At 38.6% G+C, this 23,453-nt stretch overlaps 1 protein-coding gene across 2 annotated transcripts in view; it reads right to left on the minus strand.

The window, feature by feature from the left end:
• Positions 1–17,662: 17,662 nt before the first annotated feature.
• Positions 17,663–23,453, minus strand: part of LOC131160007 (conserved oligomeric Golgi complex subunit 1) — a 40,023-nt gene continuing 34,232 nt past the window's right edge. Inside the window, exons 4-7 of one of the 2 annotated variants that reach the window (XR_009137908.1) lie at positions 20,729–20,908; positions 20,240–20,414; positions 18,288–18,980; positions 17,663–18,177 (exon numbers count right to left, since the gene is read on the minus strand). Coding sequence is in view for 1 of the 2 variants with exons in the window: in XM_058115289.1 (XP_057971272.1) it covers positions 18,807–18,980; positions 20,240–20,414; positions 20,729–20,908 (529 nt within the window). In the remaining variant the exon portion in view is untranslated. Of the gene's footprint in view, positions 18,178–18,232; positions 18,981–20,239; positions 20,415–20,728; positions 20,909–23,453 lie in introns of those variants that run through there. The other variant, XM_058115289.1, reaches the window with a different exon arrangement.

The following is a 23,453-nucleotide window of genomic DNA, read 5'->3' on the forward strand; positions in this document are numbered from 1 at the left end:
TTTTTTTTTTTTTTTTATATATACATATATTCTATGTCTTTTAACATGCTCTGATACCATAACATATATTAACCTAAGTAGCAAGAAGTAGAAATGAAATAACATATCCATACGTAATTATATACAATACCAGAGTTTTGAAATGTTTCCCAAAATATACAAATATAATGGTATCCCCAAAATACCCTCATCTAGCTAGGGCTATACAAAAACACTCCCAAAATACTCACTTTACTGTGAGGGCAGTACCGAAGCCCTTCTATCTGCGAGTCTGTTCTGCTCGCCTACCTGGATCACCTGAAAAATGGTTCAATTCTGGGATGAGCCAACGCTTAGTAAGATGAAACATGTAATCACTAGTGTGTAGCAAATGAGCTATAGTATTATGAAAATTCATTTACATATAAACATGTATAACTGAAAATGTAAATACAGTATAAGTAATAAAATTCACCCCCTTTTCCTGTTGCTTAACATAACAATAGTGTAGGTTACTATTCAAGATACTTCTATTATACATAAGTATGTTCCCTGTTTCTGTAAATCTGTATATACGTAATAGTAACTGAACACTTTCCCTGTGGATAACTGTGTGTCATGATTTAATTCCTCATGACAGGGTTGTGCGGCCCGTAGGCGGGATTTACCCTGGTTGACCAACCAGGAATAAATCACTATACTTCATCGGTCTGATCTGCCCACCTCAACCCATATTTGATGGGGAGCTTGTCCACGTCAAGGGCCTAGGTGATTGACCTACTACCACGTATTATCTAAATAGGTGGTTGCACTCATAACATAAATATCTGTAGCAACGGTACCATGCTCTGTAACTGTATGGTCTAACAGGGTCTGATACTGTATAATATATATCTCTATATACAACTATATGATTTACCATGTTTCTGAAATAATCGTAATAACCATGATACTGAATAAACTGTAACTGTAATCCATACGTCATAGTACTAAGAACTGTATAATCATAACACTGAAAACTGCATAATCATAGTACTAAAATTCGTATAATTATGGTACTGATATTCGTATAATCATGGTACTAAAATTCGTAAAATCATGGTACTAAAATTCGTATCATCATGGTACTAAAATTCGTAAAATATATCCCATACTATATTCATATTCTCAAGCCACACCATGCTTTAATATATAATTTTCATAATTTAATAAACTGTATAATATTTTAAAAATACCTAGCATAGCATATTTCCCTTACCTGACTACTGGAAAGCCCTTATGGTATACTGGCCTAACACCCGTCGGGCCTCCTACATAACTCCCTGAAAACAACGTTTTCCAGAATGAAATATTAGTATTTCTTCATGTACATCATTTCCTATAACTGTCATAAGGCCAAAAATGGACTAAAAGGTCTTACCCTGAATTTGGGGTCAATTCCAACTCAATCCCACCAATGATCCGTCCTAGCAAACTTGAAGAGAACTCCACCAGGAACGTCGTGGTGGCTTCAGATCTTCAATCCGGCAAGGATAGGCCCGGAAACGAAGAGAGAAGTGAGAGAGGGGCGTAGAGAGAGAGAGAGAGAGAGAGAGAGAGAGAGAGAGGAGAGAGAGCGGCGTTGAAAATGGATAAAAATCCAGTTTTTAGCTATTTATAGGGTCAGATTCGTCGACGACACACGTCACCTCGTCGACGAATCCTTGTATTTATTGACGAAATTCAAAGTAGCCTAAATCCGCCTCTCAGTATTTTCTCGTCGACGAACCCTTGTATTCGTCGACGAATTCCCTTATGCACTTGTGGACGAACCCCTATATTCATCGAAGAATTTTGGAAATTTCTTAAAATTATTATATTCTCCAAAATGCAATGTCGTCAACGAAGGCTACTGTCTCTTTCTGTTCATGTTTCTATTTTCCTGCCTCTTTATTATTAAAATACTATTATTCTTCAGGTCACTACAGGCAGGCCTAAGGAAATTGTTCTACTGATATATTATGGGTAGGTCATGGGGATTGAATACTGGTGAATAGTAGTGTTTAGGCGAATCATGTGTTGCGGAAGCAGAAGCGAGTCTTGTGTGGACCATGTGTTCTATGTGGATGTGAGTCTTGTGTGGACAGTATTCTCCTGTGTGGATAATTTACGTGGAATGTGATTTGATAAGATAAATGATATGTGGATTTAATAATATGTATATTTATGGCAAAGTAAAACTTTCTGCCAAGGGTTTGATGAGAAAGGGGAGTGCCCTGGTAATTTTCAGTTAGGTATTAGAGCAGAGGGAAGTTACTTGTATAGATGGGTAACCTTCCCTATTCTCTTAGACTTTGCCTATATACATAAATTGAGAGCTTACCGAGTAAGGTGAATGCCTTGATATTAGTATCAGAGTAGAGGAAAGCTACTTGTATGGGCGGGTAATCTTCCCTATTCTCGGGAATTTTCACTAAAAGTAATTATGTATGTGTAAGTGTAATTTTATTGTGCTTTCTTTACTGATGATGAATTACAAATGATTATATTTTGTATTTAATTAAACTCTTTATCACACACTGCTAAGATTTATTCTTCCTTACTAAGATGTGTGTCACCCTAGCAAATGATTATATTTTCAGGTTCACCAGGTGATCGAGCTTAGAGCTCTGGGCAAGGTAGTATTTTGGTAAATTTTGGGGTGATTGTAAGAATAGTTTATGTATAGTTTATATTTTTAAATACTGCAATGTAATATAAACAGATAGATGTTGTTGTTTTTGGGAATTTATAGATAAACTCTGGTATTTAAATAGAGGTTGTTTATTTATTTCCACTACATGATTGTAGTTTATGGTATCAGAAAATGGTGAATGAAACACGTAACCTTCGGGCCCCACTTGGTGGGTTTGGGGTATTACAGTTGGTATCAGAGCCTAACAGTTGTGTAGACTTTAAGGATGATTAATACTAGAGTATAGGTCCAAGTTAGGATAAGGATAATAGTGGGTAGGTTAGGAGGAATAGTGGTATGGAAACTTGGAGGTGGAGATCCTTTGATGGTCTTCTATATTTTTCTAGCAATGATGATTTTTGGAAAACTATGGTAAATCCATTAATGGTTTCGTTTTTGAGTTAAGAGATTGGAATTTGGGCTCGTAAGTCGGAACGTTAGGTCGGTTGAGTATGTTTATCATGTCAGTGTTACGATTTTGTGGTAAGACGATATGAACGAATCGTAGATTAGAACTTCTATGCTAAAGTAGCTTTTTGATTTAAATTTGTTTCAGTTATGATAAATGAGGATATTTTAAGTTTGTTTCTATCCTATCTTCAGGATGGATTCTAGGGGGAAGGATGTTGACATCGGAGGAGATAAACATGTGGATACCTCCAGTGAGGATGATGTTGATGCCTCAGTGCTGCTGCGTAGCATAGCATGTTAGGATAGGAAGGAAGCTTGGAGAGAGCAGGATTAGCCACTGGCTGATAAGGGCTGCACTTTTCAACAGTTCACCCGGACAAGTCCACCCGCTTTTGAAGGAGGTGCAGACCCGATCTTAGCTGAGGACTGGATTTAGGAGATGGAAGAACTCCTAACAGTTCTGCACTGTACAGAGGAACATAAGGTACAATATGCCACCTTTAAACTGGTTGGGGAGGCCGGCGGTAAAGTTAGTAGAGGAGCAGCGACTAGGACTTGCGGTTGTCACCTGGTGTAGCTTTAGGGAGGTGTTCTTTGACCTGTATTTTCCCGCTACCACCCGAGCAACTAAAGCTGAGGAGTTCCTACATTTGACTCAGGGGTCCATGACTGTACAATATTATGCAGCCAAGTTTGTGGAGTTATCTTATTTTGCTCCACACATGGTCCCAAACGAGCTGCTGAAAGCTCGGATGTTTAAGAGAGGACTGAGGTAGGGGATACACGCTCAAGTGGTGGCATTGATGACTCAAAGTTTCTCTGAGTTAGTGGACATGGCCATGGCAGTTAAGGCTAATATGTAGGAAAGTGAGACAAAAGTGAAACAGAAGAAGAGATCCATATCTTCCAACTCATATACCAATGTCCGATAGGATTCCTGGAGGGGAGATCAAGATGTTAAGTGTTAGAGGTCAAATAGGATTGATCAAGACTATCAGAACAATTCATTCCACCCCCTGTGTGTCAGATGTAATTAGTGGCATTGGGGAGAATGCCGGGATGGGAATACGGTGTGCTATAGATGTGGCATATATGACCACATAACTCATGATTGTTGTGCTCCACCGAGCAATGCACCCGCTCTTGACCAAAATAGGAGGAATAACTTGGTACCTCACGGCGGTGGAGGCCCGATTGGTGTCTACATGCTTAACCAGACTAATGGGAACAATGCTGGAGGTGTAGGTAATATGTTACATTTGGATAAACGATATATTTGTTTGATTTTAAGTAATTTGATGGTTCACATGTTAGAATAGATTGAACTGTGTGAATGTGGTTAGTTAGCCTTTAAGTTGTAAAAAATGATGGAATAACAAATTTTGAGGATAAAATTTTGTAAGGGGGGGAGAATGTAGCAACTTGAACCTGGTAAATAAAATAAAAATGAATAAAGTAAAAAGGAAAAAGTGAGAATAAAAGAAAGGAAAAAGAAAATTTGAAAAGGACATCAAGTAGGGACTCGTCGACGAACTAGTTCTCCTTGTCGACGAGCGTCCTTCTGGATTTCGTCGCCAAGTTTACGTGTCTCGTTGACAAAGATTTACTGAGAAGGGTTTCAGATATTTCTGAGATTCGTCAACGAACGGTCTTCTTAGGCTCGTTGACAAACCCACGTGTCTCGTCAACGAAACCCTGCCTATAAATAGTGTTGCTTTCATTTTAAGTGAGAAGTTCTCTCTCCTCATGCCTCTCTCTCTCTCTCTCTCTCTCTCTCTCTCTCTCTCTCTCTCTCTCTCTCTCTCTCTACCCTACGATTCCCTTACTCTCTCTTTCTTCGATTTCGGCTCCGTTAAAACCCGAATTGACAATCAGTAACCACCAAGAGATTCTTGGGAAGATTCTCTGCAATTAGGCAGAGCAGATTTCCAATTTGGGGTTCTGAGACGCCATCTTGAAATGAGGGTAAGTGATATATTTTTAGGGTCTATGTGCGTACTTGGAGTATGCTAGCCTAGGAAAGGCAATAAATGATTTTAATAATGGGTTTGAGTTGATTTTATTGGAGATAATGTAATTTCAGGGTTTAGAGTTTTGTACGCCTCGGGTGTAGTTTGGATTTTAGTAGGCTTTTTAGAAAGCAGGTAAGGGGGATTAATTATAGCAGATTTTTATTTAATTTTAAACCGGTTAAATTCGAGTATAAATATATATGTATGATTTATCTAAACAAATAGGCATTTGGAAAAATAATTATTATATATATATATATATATATATATTTGGAAAAGAAATTATGTGGTAGGAATACAACTTTCATAATTTAACTGGCTGTTGTGAATGTTGATTGGTAGTAAATACTGACTGCTTGTGAATATCCGCTGGTTGTGGATACAGTTTATTTATGAATATGGATTGGTTATGAATACTATCTATTTGTGATTGTTGTGATGAATAATGTGGTATGTGTGATTGGGTCATTTTGTGTGGTTATTCGTGTGTATCACAATATAACGTTGGTAGACCTGAGGAGTTCGTTATATTGCCTAGATATAATCACGATATATGTTGGCAGGCCTGAGGAGTTCATATATTGTCATTATATATTGTGGTAAAGCATTGGTAGGCTTGAGGAGATTATTCTAATAATATACTACGGGTAGGTCATGGGGATTGGATATTGGTGAATAGTGGTGTCTGTGTGAACCACGTGTTGCGGAAGCTGGAGTGAGTCTATGTAGACCGTGTATTCTATGTGGATGTGAGTCCTGTGTGGACCATGTATTTTGTGTGGATGTGAGTCATGTGTGGACAATATTGTCCTATGTGGATAATTTACATGGAATGTGATTTGATAAGATAAATGATATGTGGATTTAATAATATGTATATTTATGGCAAAGTAAAACTTTCTGCCGAGGGTTTGCTGAGAAAGGTGAGTGCCCTGGTAATTTTCAATTAGGTACTAGAGCAGAGGGAAGTTACTTGTATGGGTGGGTAACCTTCCCTATTCTCGGAGACTTTACCTATGTACATAACCCAAGGGCTTACTGAGTAAGGTGAGTGCCCTGATATTAGTATCAGAGCATAGGGAAGCTACTTGTATGGGCGGGTAATCTTCCCTATTTTCAAAAATTTTCACTAAAAGTAATTATGTATAAGTGTAATTTGATTGTGCTTTATTTACTAATGATGAAATACAAATGATTATATTCTTTATTTAATTAAACTCTTTGTCACACACTGCTATAATTTATTCTTCCTTACTAAGATGTGTCTCACCCTAGCAAATGATTATATTTTCAGGTCCACCAGGTGATCGACCTTAGAGTTCAGGGCAGGGTAGTGTTTTGGTAAATTTTGGGGCGATTGTAAGAACAGTTTATGTATAGTTTATGTTTTTAAATACTGTGATGTAATATAAATAGATATATGCTATTTTTTTTTTGGAATTTATAGATAAACTCTAGTATTTAAATAGAGGTTGTTTATTTATTTCCGTTGCATGATTGTAGTTTATGGTATCAGGAACAGGTGAATGAAACACGTGACCTTTGGGCCCCACTTGGTGGGTTCGGGGCATTACATTATGTGTCCTTTCTTCTTACATAGGAAGCATGTGGTGTGAGTGTAAGAATTTGAAGAGGTGTTAGCATAGTCTTTAGAGGCTTTTGCAAAGTACCCCATGTAAAGGTTCTTTTTCCTTGTGTTCTCAACTCCATTGAATCTTATGCCTTCTTTATCCAAAGACATTATTTGTGATTCAATCATTTTATCAAAGTTCTCCTTTCCTTTAGTGAAGTTGTAAATTATTTTATTTCAATCCTCAATTTTACTTTCAAGGCAAAGTATTTCTAAATATTTTATTCCTTTGTAGTTTGCTTGCATCCTTATTAGCTCTTTAGTCATATGATTTATTGTTGGAATTGGTGTATTCCCAAGAGGGGGGTGAATTGGAATTTTAAAACTTATTTCCTAGGTATAACTAATCCAATAGAAGTATACCACAACCTAGGGTTTGTATAGAACAAATACCAATTACTCAACAAGAATTTAACTAAGCTGATAATCAAGGCAAGTTCAACAGGCTCAGTTCATCCCAATCATTCACAATATTTGAATCATGCACATGTTCATAATAAATTAAATATAAGCAAACATGTGCAGGAAATTAAAGTGCAGGAATTTAAAAGCACACACAAGATATGATGTCGAGGTTAGGCCAATACTGCCTACGTCCCTACCTTAGCTCGTAAGCCCAAGGATTCCATTAATGCTCACTTAACGGGTGGAGCGGCACCGTATACAACTAGGTCAAATTATCAGGGCTAACCTTAACCTTTACATACAATCCTTCTGGACTAGATTATCACCCTTTCAAGCCTTGCCTAGAATACAACATATTCACAATATAAATTTTGTGTATAAAATATGTGCTTCTCTAATAAGAAAATTTGTACCAGTATTAACCGATGCACATTAACCAGATAAGAACTATAAGCTCAATGCAAATATGTGTAACAACACTCAAAGTGATGTCGATAAGAAATCAAGCATGCGATTGTATTGTCAATATATCTTTGAAATAATATATAAATATATATATCAATTTCAAAAATGAGTCCGGCCTACGAGAAATTGTCGACGGTTTGGGAAAGCCCAGAAAAACCGTCGACGATTTTCTACGGTGATAGACTGGTTCAACGGCTATAAAATGGCCGTAACGCCTCGGTCCCAACCTACGGCCTGGGGCGTTACTATAGTGACATTTGTGTACTTGATATACTTCTCAACAGATATATACGCAGCGGAAAACATAAACATCCATCAAACTATTACTAGAGTTCTAACTGCCTAATAGATATATGCAGTTATTCCAACATCCATATACAATACTGTATGATACTCAACGCATCCTCAAGTTTTACAACATTTTACAAGTTTTGAAACCTATAACATAACCTACAAAATCGAGCTCGTGGAGACGCTCACTCAAAAACAGATCACTACCCTACCCCAGTCCTTGCTAATCTCAACCTCGATAAGGACCTGAAAAGACAGTTTGTATGATAGGGTGAGACACCTCTCAGTAAGGGATAATTAAGCTAATAACAGTGTGGCTAGCATGCTTTAAGTGTTTAACAAAAACATAATATAATCATCATTTCCATAATTGTAAAATACGTAGCCCATTTTCATCATATGAACAACCCCATAGTATATAACAACAATTACATAAATATACAGATATGTAGGATAGGAAACACCCTCAAACTCTATACCATGTATAAATCCTTACAATTGGGGTTGACTGCCCCTACTGTCTCAATACAGCCTGGGTTCATATAGATCAAAAGTATGGTGCCCTCACTGGCAACGGATCCGTGCCTACACTATCAGTCCCCAGGGTTCCTAAAGCATATCATGCAATTTAAGTAATTTAAACACTCTTTTGAAATCATTTCACAAAACACATCATTACGTGAAATCAGGTCTGTAGCCGTCAAATAAACTTCCTCCATTTTCACAACAGTTCCAGTATTTCACAACATCAACCCCTACCACATAGTTTTCCACATTCGAAAATAACCCAAAAGTAAATATAAATAGTTAATATCACAGTACGGGTTTTAAACAACGAAAACAACATTTCCAAATGGCGAAAAGGTCCGGAATGACAAGCACAATATTCTAAAAATATAACATTTGAATTTGACCAATTGGTTTTGAAAATAAAGCCGATTTATCGAACCGAGGCCCGAAAACCCTAAAACCACTGTAACTCGATATCTAAAAGTTATATCAATATTTCGATCAATTCATATTGTATAAATCATTGTATTAACATAACTGCCTTATTTTCGTGTGAATTGGAGTCCGAAACGAATTGAAACTCAAGCCCTAGCTTTCCGAACCCCAAACCTAAACGATTCAAAACAACGGCACGAAAACCCCAAAACCTAATACTCGAAGAACAACACTTTAGTATAATCTCGTATACTACAAATCTACTGGACCAAAAGCGAAAATCCACCCTTACCTCAATTTTTGAAAAAAAACTCGGAAATCTCTGAAATGAAATTTTGATCCATAGAACTTGTAGAGATTCCTTCATTGATCCACGTAGCGACGTCAGATCATCGATTCCAGCAACACATGGCTCGAAAATCTTGGAGAGAGAGAGAGAGAGAGAGAGAGAGAGAGAGAGAGAGAGAGAGAGAGAGAGAGAATGAGAGTTTATAAAGAAAAACCTAACTTAGCCTTTAAGTAATCAAAATAAATATCTCCTCCAAGATATTTATACATAAATATCTCAAAATATCTCCTTTATTTGTTTATTTATTATATATATTTTAATATGGTTACTACAATCTCCCCTCCTTTTAAAATTTCATTCTCGAAATTTGCTAATTGTTCCTACCACATCATCTGAACTCTAACTGTTCTATCTCTAAGAAGAGCCGGCGACCACCCACATAGCAACCCTGTTTCAAATTCATTACCTACCCTCACTTATGGCGGAGGAATACTGTGGTTACATACAATAGTCTCGGAAGCTCACATTACATATACAAACTCTCCTAGAGACAATCCACATACCCTTACCATAAGCAAAAAGGGAAACACTCACATATCTACATTACCTGTCTAACTCTGAATATCTCTGAATAGTTTAGGATACTTCTGATGTATCTCGACCTCTAATTCCCAAGAAGCCTCCTCAATCTCGTGGTTATACCATAGCACCTTTACCAATGGTATCTCCTCGGTACGTAGCTTCCATACCTTCTGATCCAAAATCTGAATTGATACCTCACCAGAATCTAGCGCTTCACTGATTTCTAAGGACTCATAACTGATCATGTGCAATGGATCTGGCACATACTTCCTCAACACTGATACGTGAAACACATCATGCACCCTAGATAAGGTCGGGGGTAAGGCTACCCGATAAGCAACTGGACCTATCCTTTCCAGGATCTCGAATGGCCCAATGTACCAAGGACTCAACTTGCCTTTCCTCCCGAACCTCATCACTTCTTTCATAGGAGCAACCCTCAGAAATACCATATCTCTAATATCAAATTTCAGTTTTCGTTGGCGAGTATTGGCATAACTCTTCTGCCGACTCTGAGTTGATCTAATCCTTTCTTTGATAAGCTCGACCTTCACAGAGGTCTACTGAATCAACTCCGGTCCCAAAATCTGCTGCTCACCTACCTCATCCCAGTACAACGGAGATCAACACCGATGACCATACAAGGCCTCATATGGTGCCATCTCAATACTGGTCTGGTAGCTGTTATTATAAGCAAATTCTATGAGTGGTAGATAACTGATCCAACTGTTACAGAAATCCAACACGCATGCCCGCAGCATATCCTCCAAAATCTAAACCATCCTTTTAGACTGCCCATCCGTCTGCGGGTGAAACGTTGTGCTAAATGTGAGCTGTGACCCCAAGGCATCCTGCAACCCCTTCCAGAACTGAGACGTGAAACGTGGGTCTCAATTTGAAACGATAGACACCAGGACGCCATGGAGCCGTACTACCTCATGTACATACAATTCTTCCAGTCTATTCATAGAAGAGCTGACTCTGATTGGAATGAAGTGTGCCATCTTCATCAACCAATCCACCACCACTCAGATAGTTGTCTGGGCACCGCTGAAGATAACCCCGAAAAAAAATACATCGAGATGTGTTCCCACTTCCACTTGGGAATGTCAAGCGACTTTAGTGGTCCTGCTGGTCTCTGATGCTCATCCTTCACCTGCTGACATGTCAGGCATTGCCCAACAAACCCGGCCACTTCCTTCTTCATATTACTCCACCAAAATGATTCTAGCTGATCTCTATACATTTTTCGTGCTCCCTAGATGAACAGTATAGAGAGAGCGATGAGCCTCCTCCAGAATCATCCTCTTTATCTTTGCGTCGTCTAGTACACACATCCTGGTGTGGAATCTGAGAACTCCATCCTCAGAGACATTAAAGTTTGAATATGGTTTACTCTGCAGTTTCTCCACAATCTTTACCAACTTCGCGTCGTTCAACTGAGCAGCTTTGATTCGTTCTCATAAGGTTGATTGAACCACCAACCCGGCTACGAAGGCTTGGGGATCCTTGTCCACTAGCTCTATCCTCAATCTCTCTAGATCTATCCTGATCTGATGCTGCCCCACAACTGCTGAAACCAACGCCTCCACTGACTTCCAACTCAGCGCATCAACTACCACATTAGCTTTTCCGGGGTGATAGCTTATGGTACAGTCGTAGTCTTTGATCAATTTGAGCCACCTGCGCTGTCTTATATTCAACTCCTTCTGGGTGAAGAAGTATTTGAGACTCTTATGATCGGTAAAGATCTCGCACTTCTCACCATACAGATAATGCCGCCAGATCTTTAGAGCAAACACAACTGCCGCCAGCTCCAAATCATGCATAGGATAATTCTTCTCATACTCCTTGAGCTGACGAGAAGTGTAGGAACCTACCTTACCCTATTGCATCAAAACACTACCTAGTCCCTTAAAGGACGCATCATTGTAGATTACGAAACCACCATCCCCTGATGGAATGATCAACACTAGAGTTGTGACCAAGCGCCGCTTCAACTCTTGGAAATTCTACTCGCAGTCTCCAGTCCACGCAAACTTGCTACTCTTCCTGGTAAGCTGCATCAAGGGGCCCGACAGCTTAGAAAAGCCCTCGACGAATTGACAATAATACTTGGCCAGACCTAAGAAACTACGAACCTCATGCACGTTCCTTGGTCTCGCCCAGTCAACTACCACCTTAACTTTACCTAGGTCAACTGAAATCCCCTCCTTGGACACCACGTGCCCTAGAAATGCAACTTGCTTAAGCCAGAATTCACATTTCTTGAATTTAACAAATAGTTTCTTCTCTCTAAGTACCTGAAGGACTACTCTAAGATGAGCATCATACTCTGCTGGACTCTTCGAATACACCAAGATGTCATCGATGAACACCGCCACAAATTTATCCAGGTACTCATGGAACACCCTATTCATCAAGTCTATGAATGTTGCAGGTGCATTCGTCAAACCAAACAACATAACCAAAAACTCGTAATGGCTATACCGGGTTTGGAAAGCAATTTTGATACATCCTCTACTTTCACCTTCAGCTGGTGATACTCAGACCATAAATCGATCTTCGAAAAGACCTGAGTGCCCTGCAACTGCTCAAACAAGTCGTCAATCAAGGCAACAGATATCTCTTCTTCACGGTCACCTTATTGATCTCCCAGTAATCGATGCACATCCTCATTGACCCATCCTTCTTTTTCACAAAAAACACAGGCGCACCCGAGAGTGACATGCTCAGCCTGATGAACCCCTTGTCCAAAAGTTCCTGCAACTACTCCTTTAACTCTTTCAACTCATCTAGAGCCATTTTGTAAAGCGCCTTGGAGATTGGTGCCATCCTCAGTGCTAACTCAATAGCAAACTCCACTTCACTGTTTGGAGGCAACCCTGACAAGTCTTCAGGAAAGACATCAGAGAACTCCCTTATCACCGGGATATCCTCCAACTTCAATCCCTCCTTAGGTAACTCTTTCACACTCATCAAGTATCCCCGACAACCCTTAAGAAGCAACTGTCTCGCCTGCATCTTCGAGAGGATCCGTGGTGCAGAACGTACACACGACCCAACAAATAGAAATTCCTGCTCTCTGGGAGGCCTAAACACTACTTCCTTCCTATGGAAGTCAATGCTTGCAAAATTGGATGCCAACCAATCCATCCCTAGGATTACATCAAACTCGTGCATATCAAACACGATTAGACTAGCAGGAAGCCTCCTCCCCTAAATCTCTATCAGCTAATCCCTGACCACTCTACTGCATACCACCACTAACCCTGATGGTGTATCCACACCTAACTCGACCTCTAACGGTTCAGCCTCCACTCCACGCCGTTTAATAAATTCTCAAGATATAAAGAATTGGGTTGCACCAGAATAAAAAAGAACTACATCATTATATGGGAAGCTGTAAATGGTACCTGTCACCACATTGTCGGCATTCTCCACATCGCTCGGTGTCATCAAGTACACCCTAGCCTTAGTGGTGCCTCCCTGGTGACCACCTCAAGGTGCCTGGTTACCACCTCAGTTTTGAGCCTATGCTGACGGGAGAGTCACTGTCACCCTACAGTCCTGTATCAGATGCCCTGACTCCCCGCACCTGTAGCGGCCCATGAATCGAGACTTGCACTCGCCTCAGTGCTGTTTCTTGCACTTGGGACACATTGGCTTCTCCGAACTCCCCTAGGAAGCCTAAGATCCCAACTGCTGCTGCTGCTGTTGGCCCGAAAGACCACTGGATTTCTTCCAATAACTCTTACCGGAGCTTGACTACAAATTCTAGGGAAAAGGCCTCTTCTTCTGATTCGCCTCTCTTTCCCCCTTCTACATGCTGGCTTCAGCCACCATGGCTTTATCCACAAGCTCGTAAAAGCCCTGGACTATCAACGCTGCCACCTGCGCGCGTATAGCCTACTTTAGGCCCCTCTCAAACATACGAGCCTTCTTCGGCTCATTTGAAACCATGTGAGACGCAAATCGAGATAACTCCACAAACCTGGCCGCATACTACTGCACCGGCATCGATCCCAAAGTCAAGTGGAGGAACTCCTCAAACTTCACCTCATGGGTGGCAATGGGGAAGTATCGTGTGAAGAAAACCTCCCTAAAGCGACTCCAGGTAGTCGACACGTACCCTAGGCACTGCTCCTTAACCAACCTAGCTAATCGCCACCATCTCTTAGCCTCCCCCACCAGCTTGAGGGCGGCGTATTTAACCTTATGTTCCTCTGTGCACTCAGACACCTCCATCAAATCCTTCATCTCTTGTAACCAGTCCTCCGCCGCAATCGGGTTCGGCCCTCCCAAAAATGCCAGCAGATTCGTTCTGGAGAACTGCTGGTACGTGCAGCCTCTATCTGCAACCATCTGATCTTGCTCCCTGGAACCCCTCCTGGGTTCCTTCTTGGCATGTCTCGCTATATCGCAGAGGAACACATAAGCCTCAGTCTCATCCTCACTGGAGGCATCCTGGTGATTATCGCCTCCTACCATAATCCCCTTCCCTCTAGGTTCCATCGTGTACACAGGTAAAAGCCAACTTAATCATTCCACATTTAACACGATAAATGCAAAATATGGAACAAGAAGATTAAACAACATGTATTCAAGACACCGACAGCCCATACACACTAGACCGTCTAACCTCTCATCTCGACATTCAAGTCAAATCTCTCAACCTAGAAATGAAACATCGATGGATTTACCATGGTTTTACTGAAATCGTCATTCCTAAAAGAGCACAGAAGACCATTGAAAGAAATCCCACCTCCAAGCCTCCAAACTAAAACCCGACTAACTCTCTAACTCTATCTCATCACAACCAAAACTCTGGTAATTTACTCACTGAGGGTCAAAGTCTGCAGAACCTAGCAAACCTAGGCTCTGATACCACATGTAACGCCCCAATCCCAACTTACGATCCGGGTGTTACTATAGTGATTTCTGTGTACCTGATATACTTCTTAAAAGATATATACGTAGCGGAAAACATAAACATCGATCAAACTATTACTAGAGTTCTAACTTCCTGATAGATACATACAGTTATTCCAACATCCGTATACAATACTGTATGATACTCAATGCATCCTCAAGTCTTACAACATTTTACAAGGTTTGAAAACCTAAACATAACCTACAAAATCGAGCTTGTGGAGACGCTCACTAAAAAATAGATCGCTACCCCGCCCTAGTCCTTACTAATCTCAACCTCGATAAGGACCTAAAAAGATAGTTTGTATGATAGGGTGAGACACCTCTCAGTAAGGGGCGATTAAGCTAATAACAATGTGTGGCCAGCATGCTTTAAGTGTTTAACAAAAACATAAACATATATAATAATTGTTTTCATAATTGTAAAATACGTAGCCCATTTTCATCATATGAACAGCCCCATAGTATACAACAACAATTATATAAATGTACAGATATGCAAGATAGGACACGCCCTCAAACTCTATACCTTGTATAAATTCCCACAATAAGGGTTGACCACCCCTACTATCTCAATATAGCCTGGGTACACAATCAAGAGGCAAACTCACACTAAGACTGCCCCTATTGTCTCAATATAGTCTAGGTTCATATAGATCAAAAGTATGGTGCACTCACTGGCAACAGATCCATGCCTACACTATCAGTCCCCAGGGTCCCTAAAGCATATCATGCAATTTAAACAATTTAAACACTCTTTTGAAATCATTTCACAAAACACATCATTACGTGAAATCCAGCCCGTAGCCATCAAATAAACTTCCTACATTTTCACAACAGTTCTAGTGTTTCACAACATCAACCCTTGCCACACAATTTTCCACATTCAAAAACAACCCAAAAGTAAATATAAACAGTTAATATGACAATACGGGTTTTAAACAACGAAAACAACATTTCCAAATGGTGAAAAGGTCCGGAATGACAAGTACAATATTCTAAAAATATAACATTTGAAATTGACCAGTTGGTTTTGAAAATAAAGTCGGTTTACCGAACCGAAGCCTGAAAACACTAAAATCGTCGTAACTCGATATCTAAAAGTTATTTCAACATTTCAATCAATTCATATTCTATAAATCACTGTATTAACATAACCCCCTTACTTGCGTGTGAATCGAAGTCCGAAACGGCTCAGAACTCAAGCCCTAGCTTTCCGAACCCCGAACCTAAACGGTTCAAAACAACAGCATGAAAACCCCAAAACCTAATACTCAAAGAACAACACTTCATTATAATCTCATATACTTCAGATCTACCAGACCAAAAGCAAAAATTGACTCCGAAATGAAATTTTGATCCATAGAACCTGTAGAGATTCCTTCCCTGATCCACGTAGCGACATTGGATCGTCGATTCCGACAACACACAGCTTGGAAATCTTAGAGAGAGAGAGAGAGAGAGAGAGAGAGAGAGAGAGAGAGAGAGAGAGTTTATAAAGAAAAACCTAACTTAGCCTTTAAGTAATCAAAATAAATATCTCCTCCAAGATATTTATATATAAATATCTCAAAATATCTCCTTTATTTATTTTATATATATATATATATATATTATCGGATTACGACAATGGCTACTTTTCAAAATATAATATTATTTCTTCCTCCCATCATAAAACGGTCACAAATGATTTCTGACTATAAATATGATGCACACAAGACTTAAAATGACTTTTGTGCATATTGATTCATATCTTTATTCATTTGGGCATATTTTTCATCCTCTATTTCAAAAATTTAAAGAGCATATTCTTTCTCCTACTCTCTTCTCTTGCAAATTCCTTTGAGAAAGATTATTTTGATTCTCCTACTTTTTGAAAATCATATTTGGAGAACATCATTTAGTTCTAGGAGCATATATTTTCAAATCTACACTCATGTTCTCTTATTTGCAAAAATATTTTTTGAGAGCCAAACTCCAACTTCTCCTACATTCATTTTGAAATATATTTTAAAAGGAATATATAGTTGGGTTTAAATCTTTGAAGTTCTTATCATATATATTTTATTCAAAGATTACAATATATTCTTGAGAAAAATTCACATTTACTCTATTGAACTTCAAGTAATATCATTTGAGAGTGTTTAGGATTTCTTTGTACAAATCAGCTTGTTTAAGAAGCATCTTCTTATACGCACTAAATATCATGTCATTTGTATTTACTGTTCAGATTGTGAATTGTACTGAGGTAGCTACGTCTCGTGTGAAAGCAACGAATTGTAAAGAGGTAGCTACGCCTCGTGTAAGCAATGAATTGTAAAGAGGTAGCTACGCCTCGTGTAAGCGACGAATTGTAAAGAGGTAGATACTCTTCACATAACGAGAAGCTCCGCTTTATTTTAAAGAGCGGATAGTGGAATCCTCGGGTGTTTTGTCCAAAGCAAGGGCGTAGGTGGGTTTGCCAAATCTCGTTAAAAATCCTGTGTTTGCGCTCTCTTCCCTTTATTTCCACACTTGTATGCTTCATTTTATTGTGATTATTGTGCTTGCTTAAATATTGTTAGCATTTAAATTGTTATTGCTTTGAGATTACTAGTAAGACCCTAGATTGTAAAATACTGATTGTATATAAATTAGGATATCCAACACCACCCCCCACCCCCCCCCCCCCCCCCCCCCCCCCCCCCCCCCCGGGTAACTCTCACCCCTTTAACCTTTTTGTCTAACAAAATCCTAAGACCCTCTCACATGCCAAAGTAAAAAGCTCTGAAAGAATCAATCTGTTTCTGAGCATCTCACCAGCTAACCACAATAAGAGTTTGTCAACTCATTCATTTAAATAATAAATAAGCTTAACAAAGCATATTAAAGTGTGGTATAAATTGGAACTCAAGTTCAATTAAACTTTTAATAGACTCGAACATGGAAAAGCTCAACTTAGTCCAAGACAATCACAAACTTAAACATCATGCATGCAAAATTTCATCATATGCACTGATCAACATAACTTGAACTCTTTGGATTTTTCTTGGAACAAAAGGTAGCAGCATTGCTCCAACTGAAGAGATTTGATTATAACTTGAATAGAAGGTTCAAAAAGTAGAGAAAAAAAAAACAAACAAGAATTATTATAGAAATTTGACAAGTAGCCCAAATTTTCAACTAATCTTGAGTTCAACCTCCATGGTCATTTGACATTGAAGCTTAGATAAATAAAATGTAATCGTAAAAATGAAAATTTACTTCTTTTATCTCTTGATCCTTTTCTTTTTCTCACCTTTGCCTTCTTCACTAAATTCTTCTACGTAAAATCTGTTGAAATGTTCAGATATCATACCATTAGCCTTCAGAGACTTCCTACAAACACAACGCAGCAGCTCAATCACCAAAAATCTTGAAGGGGAAAAAAATAGCTCTCCCTCTGCAGCGAAGACACCTTTTATTAGTGGCCGTCTATCCTCTGTTTGGCAGTTGTAATCTTTTCTCCTTTATTTTTCCTGTTTTATGTTGTAGGTTTCTCAATCTGGCACACAAAAAGCAATAATAATAATAATAATAAAGTAATGAAAATGAGCAAGTTGATGGAATAAATTTTTTTAAAAAAATACATGTGTATGAAACACCAGTGCATACATCTGCGCGAACAAAAAAGAGGAGTGTAATTCCAATCCCCAGGCACATTGGTAATTCCGGAATGGGCTTTCGAGCTGACCTGATAATCTGTATATATTTGCTTTCCTTTGAACTAATCTCACACATTTCACAAATAACTCAAAAAAAAAAATTTATACTGGCCAAACCTCACTTGATTTTATAACCTTCAGTCCCTAAAAGTCCCAGATTGATAAATGCCAGGCCTACAGAAGTTCTGGTGATTCCCGCAGTTGGCTTAATTTAGTTGTCCTTTTCTTCACTCCTTTTCATTCATCGAGTAATCCGTTTTTCCAACATTTCATTTCCCGAATCACTTTCAAGTTTCCATCTCTCCATTCTCAAACTGCGTATTCTGTACATGTTTGCTCTCTAAATGCTCTCAAGTGAAGTGCACCCTGTATCTGCAACAAAATCCCCTTCTGCAAATTCTTGTAGAGCCGCTTTTCATGGATGAATTTCAATTGAAGCTTAAACAAGGACTGAATGGTTTAGCAGTAATCAAGTATCTGATCTGTTGGCTGTAAGGGAGGAAAAAAGACCCGCAGCTTGAACTGGCAAAATATCTCCAAATGTCGACATGGCAGCCGCTGACTTGTCTTTGAATCTGCCTACTTGCCCATCAGTTAATATAGATCCTAGTTTCAGCGTACTCTCTCCAAATCTGCTTCCAACCTGCTCATTTTCAAACAAAAAAGAAAATTGCTGTCAGGCTTTCCAGTTTCAATTAATTTTGAAGTCAAATAACACCCAAAACAATGCAGAAGCCATCAGCCTTTTGGAAAGAAATGTCGAAGTACTGAAATTTTGTTAGGTGAGCACCTGCCAATTTCAGGCAGTAACTAGTCTGTAAGAGGGGTTTTTTACTGGAAAGGTGCCCAAGAAAATTACTGCTAGGCCATCCGATCATAATGAGCAGTATCTACAACAGTGAGAGCTTTTTATAGCAAGATCTTAAACTTCTCCATTCACTATGTTTGAGCAAATCTAGTAAATGAAAATTTTATATTCTTAAAATAATTGCTCAACTGAATTTTTTGTACTCCCATTTTTTTCTTGTCTTCAAGATTTTCATAATTAATTCTCAGCCAGACAAAATGACTAGACTAAGTCTCTGTCGGCTCCAATAGCTCACAAATTTTGAGTCTAGATGTAGATACTACGTCATAGCAGAAGGAGTTTATTAGAGAAGAAGAATAAGATCTAGGACAAGGAATTCAGCAGAAAGCAATTTAGTATATTTCCCTGGTACATGTAAAGAAAGAGCTGCTTCATTTAAGTCGATGAAATGATTGCAAAAGTAATTCCAACACAGTTGACTAGCATCATTATTGAAAGCAAACTATGAAGTAGAAGTTATTACAATTTACAAAATAATAATAATAATAATAACTATGCTTCGTTGCATTCTCAAATCTACCATCACTTTTCATTTTCTTTCTTTTTTGGGCTCCGGGCAAACAGTAAATGCTCATGGCAACACTCCTTGGGCATAAGAGCTAACTGGAGAACAAATACGAGAAGGGACTTGGATGGACAGGCCCAAACCAAAGGAGCCAAAACCTGTACCCACTGGGAAGGATTTAGACAGACAGCCCAGACAGAGATCCTCATCTAGTAGACCACTATAAGGACAGCAGGCTTTCGCTCAACAGCTCAGCCTAACCAGGGGCATAATGGCATTAAGCTAGAGATATAAGAAAAAGGGTCATACACTAAATCCAGTCATCCCACTGCATCACAAGAATTGAACTCATTATATATATCATCCCACAAAAAGCTTGGGGGTATGCCCTTAAGACAACCCTCAATATGCGCTTAGCAGTAGGATATCCCAAAGTGTCAAAATGTAAAGCATAGAAAGCTTTACCTGCATGAGTGACTATAAGACAGATCATTATAGGGTAGAAAATGGAAACCATAGAAAGCTTTACCTGCATGAAAGACTTGAAGAATGGTGCAGCAACCCCCAAACTCATGTTGTCATCAAAATCAATATTTTGAGAGAGCTCTCCATTCGAATAAGCCTTCCAGGAACTTCGTGAAACATCATCCAGAGAGGTGGGAATAGATGTCTTAGTTGTTCCCCTTGAAGACAATGCAGGAGCACTGGATAACAGATGAGCTTAAATGTAAGAAAATCACTCCAAATATGGTCAATCTATGGCAGCAAACCCACAGCCTCCTATTTTTAAGCAAAGGAGGGAAGTGGAGGGGAGGAATGCAATGTGAAGTGCTAAGTAAACAATCTAAGTGAGCATGAGTAAAGTTTGCTATGAACTTATTAGGTATTCAATACCAGTTTGAGGAAAATACAACCAAGTTAACAGATTTGTAATTGTGGAATAAAATATACCAAAAAAAAGAAACATGATGCAATAAATAAGTGTACAAATGTTGCATTTAAAATAAAAGCATCAAACCTGATAGGAAGGTATTTGAAGCGAGGGACCACAGAACATCTCATTATATTTGATTCAGAATTAGTAGGCAACTTTTGTACTGAATCCATGTACATTCGATTGAGTTGCACAAAGAAACCAAAAAGGACAGCATGACGCAGATACGACTGCCTCTCATTCTCCCAAAGGTATGGTTCATACCTAAAATGTGCTCAAACAAAAGATGAGGTTAGAAGAGATGATTATCTTAATTAAAAATAATATCCAAACATGCCTCTACACTACATAAGATGCACATCTAACAATATGATTAACCATCCGGGAAAAAAAATTATGTCTGAGTGGAAAAGTTAAGTCGCAATTTTCTATTGTTGTCCCTAAAACAATTGCAAGATTGTAATATCAATATACATCTGTTTTCAAATTTTCAAATGCCTAACACTTAATAGCTAGAATGCACCCTGTTTTTAAATGAAACAATATAAAACTATAACGCGACTTAAATGCCTATAGTTATTATCAAATCTCATCAACACAAGTATTTCATGTGTTTATGAAGACTAGTAGGGGGGGGGGGGGGGGAGGCTTTGCATTGCAGCTAACTACCAATGATTATTCCAAAATGCACCTTTAACAATCCACAACTATCCCAAAATACCCTTATAATTATGTCAAATTGATCCCTATAGCTACCCATAATTATTCTAAAATACTCTTATAACTATCTACAACTATCCCAAAATGCCCTTGTACTATTTAATTTTTTGTTATTTTCTTTATAATTTTTTAAAATTTTTTTAAAAATAGAAAGCCAGGGAGCACGCACACAGTACATGCCCATGGCTAGTATATATAGAACAAAGAAATCCAGAGAAGATTGAAACCAAAGAGCTTGCTGATAATTAGCTGAAAATAGTGGAAAATAATGCAAACAAATAAATTTTCAAAAAATAAATTTTTTTATCTTGAAAGTCAAGAAGAGGTTTCTAATATTTTTTCGTGTTGACATTATGGTGTTACAAAACAATACATACACATTAAAAAAAGACCAAAAGAAGACACTGCCTGATGTACAGAAAATATTCAAAGAAATATAGAATCACCATGAGTTCTTCCTTGTTTTTCACTTGCTAACTTAGTAATGCTATTCAAACCACTAACCTTCAAGTACAAAAACTAGTAGCCTACAAATGCATATCACCATTCCAACAACATTTCAGTACTAACATAAATCATGTGTTTAGTTCAGTTCCACATTCATAAGCATCTTGTCTCCTATCTTGTCATATGCCAAACTGATTACTATATTTTGGCCAAGGCTACAGATTTTTCCAACTTGAAATGTTTTAGGCCTGAAACGCTTTGTTAGGAACATGTTCTAGACATGAATTAAATTTCTTAACCCTTTTCATTACCACAAGAACATACTAAAAATGGCATATGCACAAGAGAAAAGGAAGAAAGGAAAAGCACAAAAGGAGGACAAACCATTGCTAGAGCTAAAACAAAACCAAAGCTGCACAAAGAACTGTTTAATTAACCAGAATTTCTGTTAGGAAAATGGATAATTTTTTGGAGGAGAACTACATGCAATAATGAAATCCTATCAACTGTGGGAAAAGATTGAAAACGAGGCCAGGCGGTGGAGGTGGGAACAGCCAGGCCGGTGAGGGCAAATTCAGCCTCCCTCCCAAAACAAAAGCTGCGCCTTCATCCACCATCTTAATTCATCTCCTCAAACTTGTATTCCAGGTTCTTACTTTCAGTTAGGAGAATAAAAAGAAAAAGAGATGGTGAAGTAGGGCGAGAAGCGGCCATTTGGATGGATCATTTCAACCCAATTAGGAGGCCTATTCTTTGATAGATTTGTACAGAAAAGGGTCGAAGCCAGCCATTGCCTCCAAACTTGCTGCATGTCATCTCATCACAGTTGGGGATGCAACACAGGTTGCCACTCAGATTGAGGAGGACATGCAATGCAATCCTCCTAGAGCTACATCAGCCCTTCGGTTTGAGAAGAGCACTAGTGGAGTGGTATGAGAGAAGACAATCAAGCAATTGGGTAAAGGTGTTCAGACTAATACCACTCCTGAACATTCTGGAACAACTTCTAAGAGCCAACCATCACTCAAATGCTTTAAATGTCAAGGTTTTGGACATCGAGCTGCACAATGTCCTAACCAATTCATGGCTGTTGCAGAAAAGGAAGAAGATGAAGATGATGATACTAAGGTAGTTGAAGCTGAAACAGAAATTCCAAGTGACTTAGATGATGATGGCATTTTGAGAACTTATTTAGTGCTTCGATATATGCTCTCTTCCCACAAGGTCGATATATGCTCTCTTCCCACAAGGTCGATATATGCTCTTCTTCCCACAAGGTTAAAGAGAGAGGATTGGAGGCAGACCAACATCTTTTAAACTCAAGTAATATACCAAAAACAACTTTGTACTTTGGTTATTAATCCTGGTAGTTGCTCAAATGTAGTTTCTGAAGAAGCTGTGAAGAAGTTAACTTTGGAAATTGAGCCTCATCCTGAACCATACAAAATTTCTTGGGTGAATAACACCAACTTGAAGGTCCATGATCGCTGCTTACTTACTTTCAAGAATGGTTCCATTATGGACAGTGCAATGTGTTATCCTTCGTCTCAAAATTTGTCACATTCTTTTGGACCAACCATGGTTATTTGAAGGAAGGTGAAGCATGATGGATATGAGAATTCTTATTCTCTCTTCATTGACA

This window comes from Malania oleifera, chromosome 7 (genome assembly GCF_029873635.1).
Source record: "Malania oleifera isolate guangnan ecotype guangnan chromosome 7, ASM2987363v1, whole genome shotgun sequence".
In the NCBI taxonomy this organism is placed as follows: Eukaryota; Viridiplantae; Streptophyta; class Magnoliopsida; order Santalales; family Ximeniaceae; genus Malania; species Malania oleifera.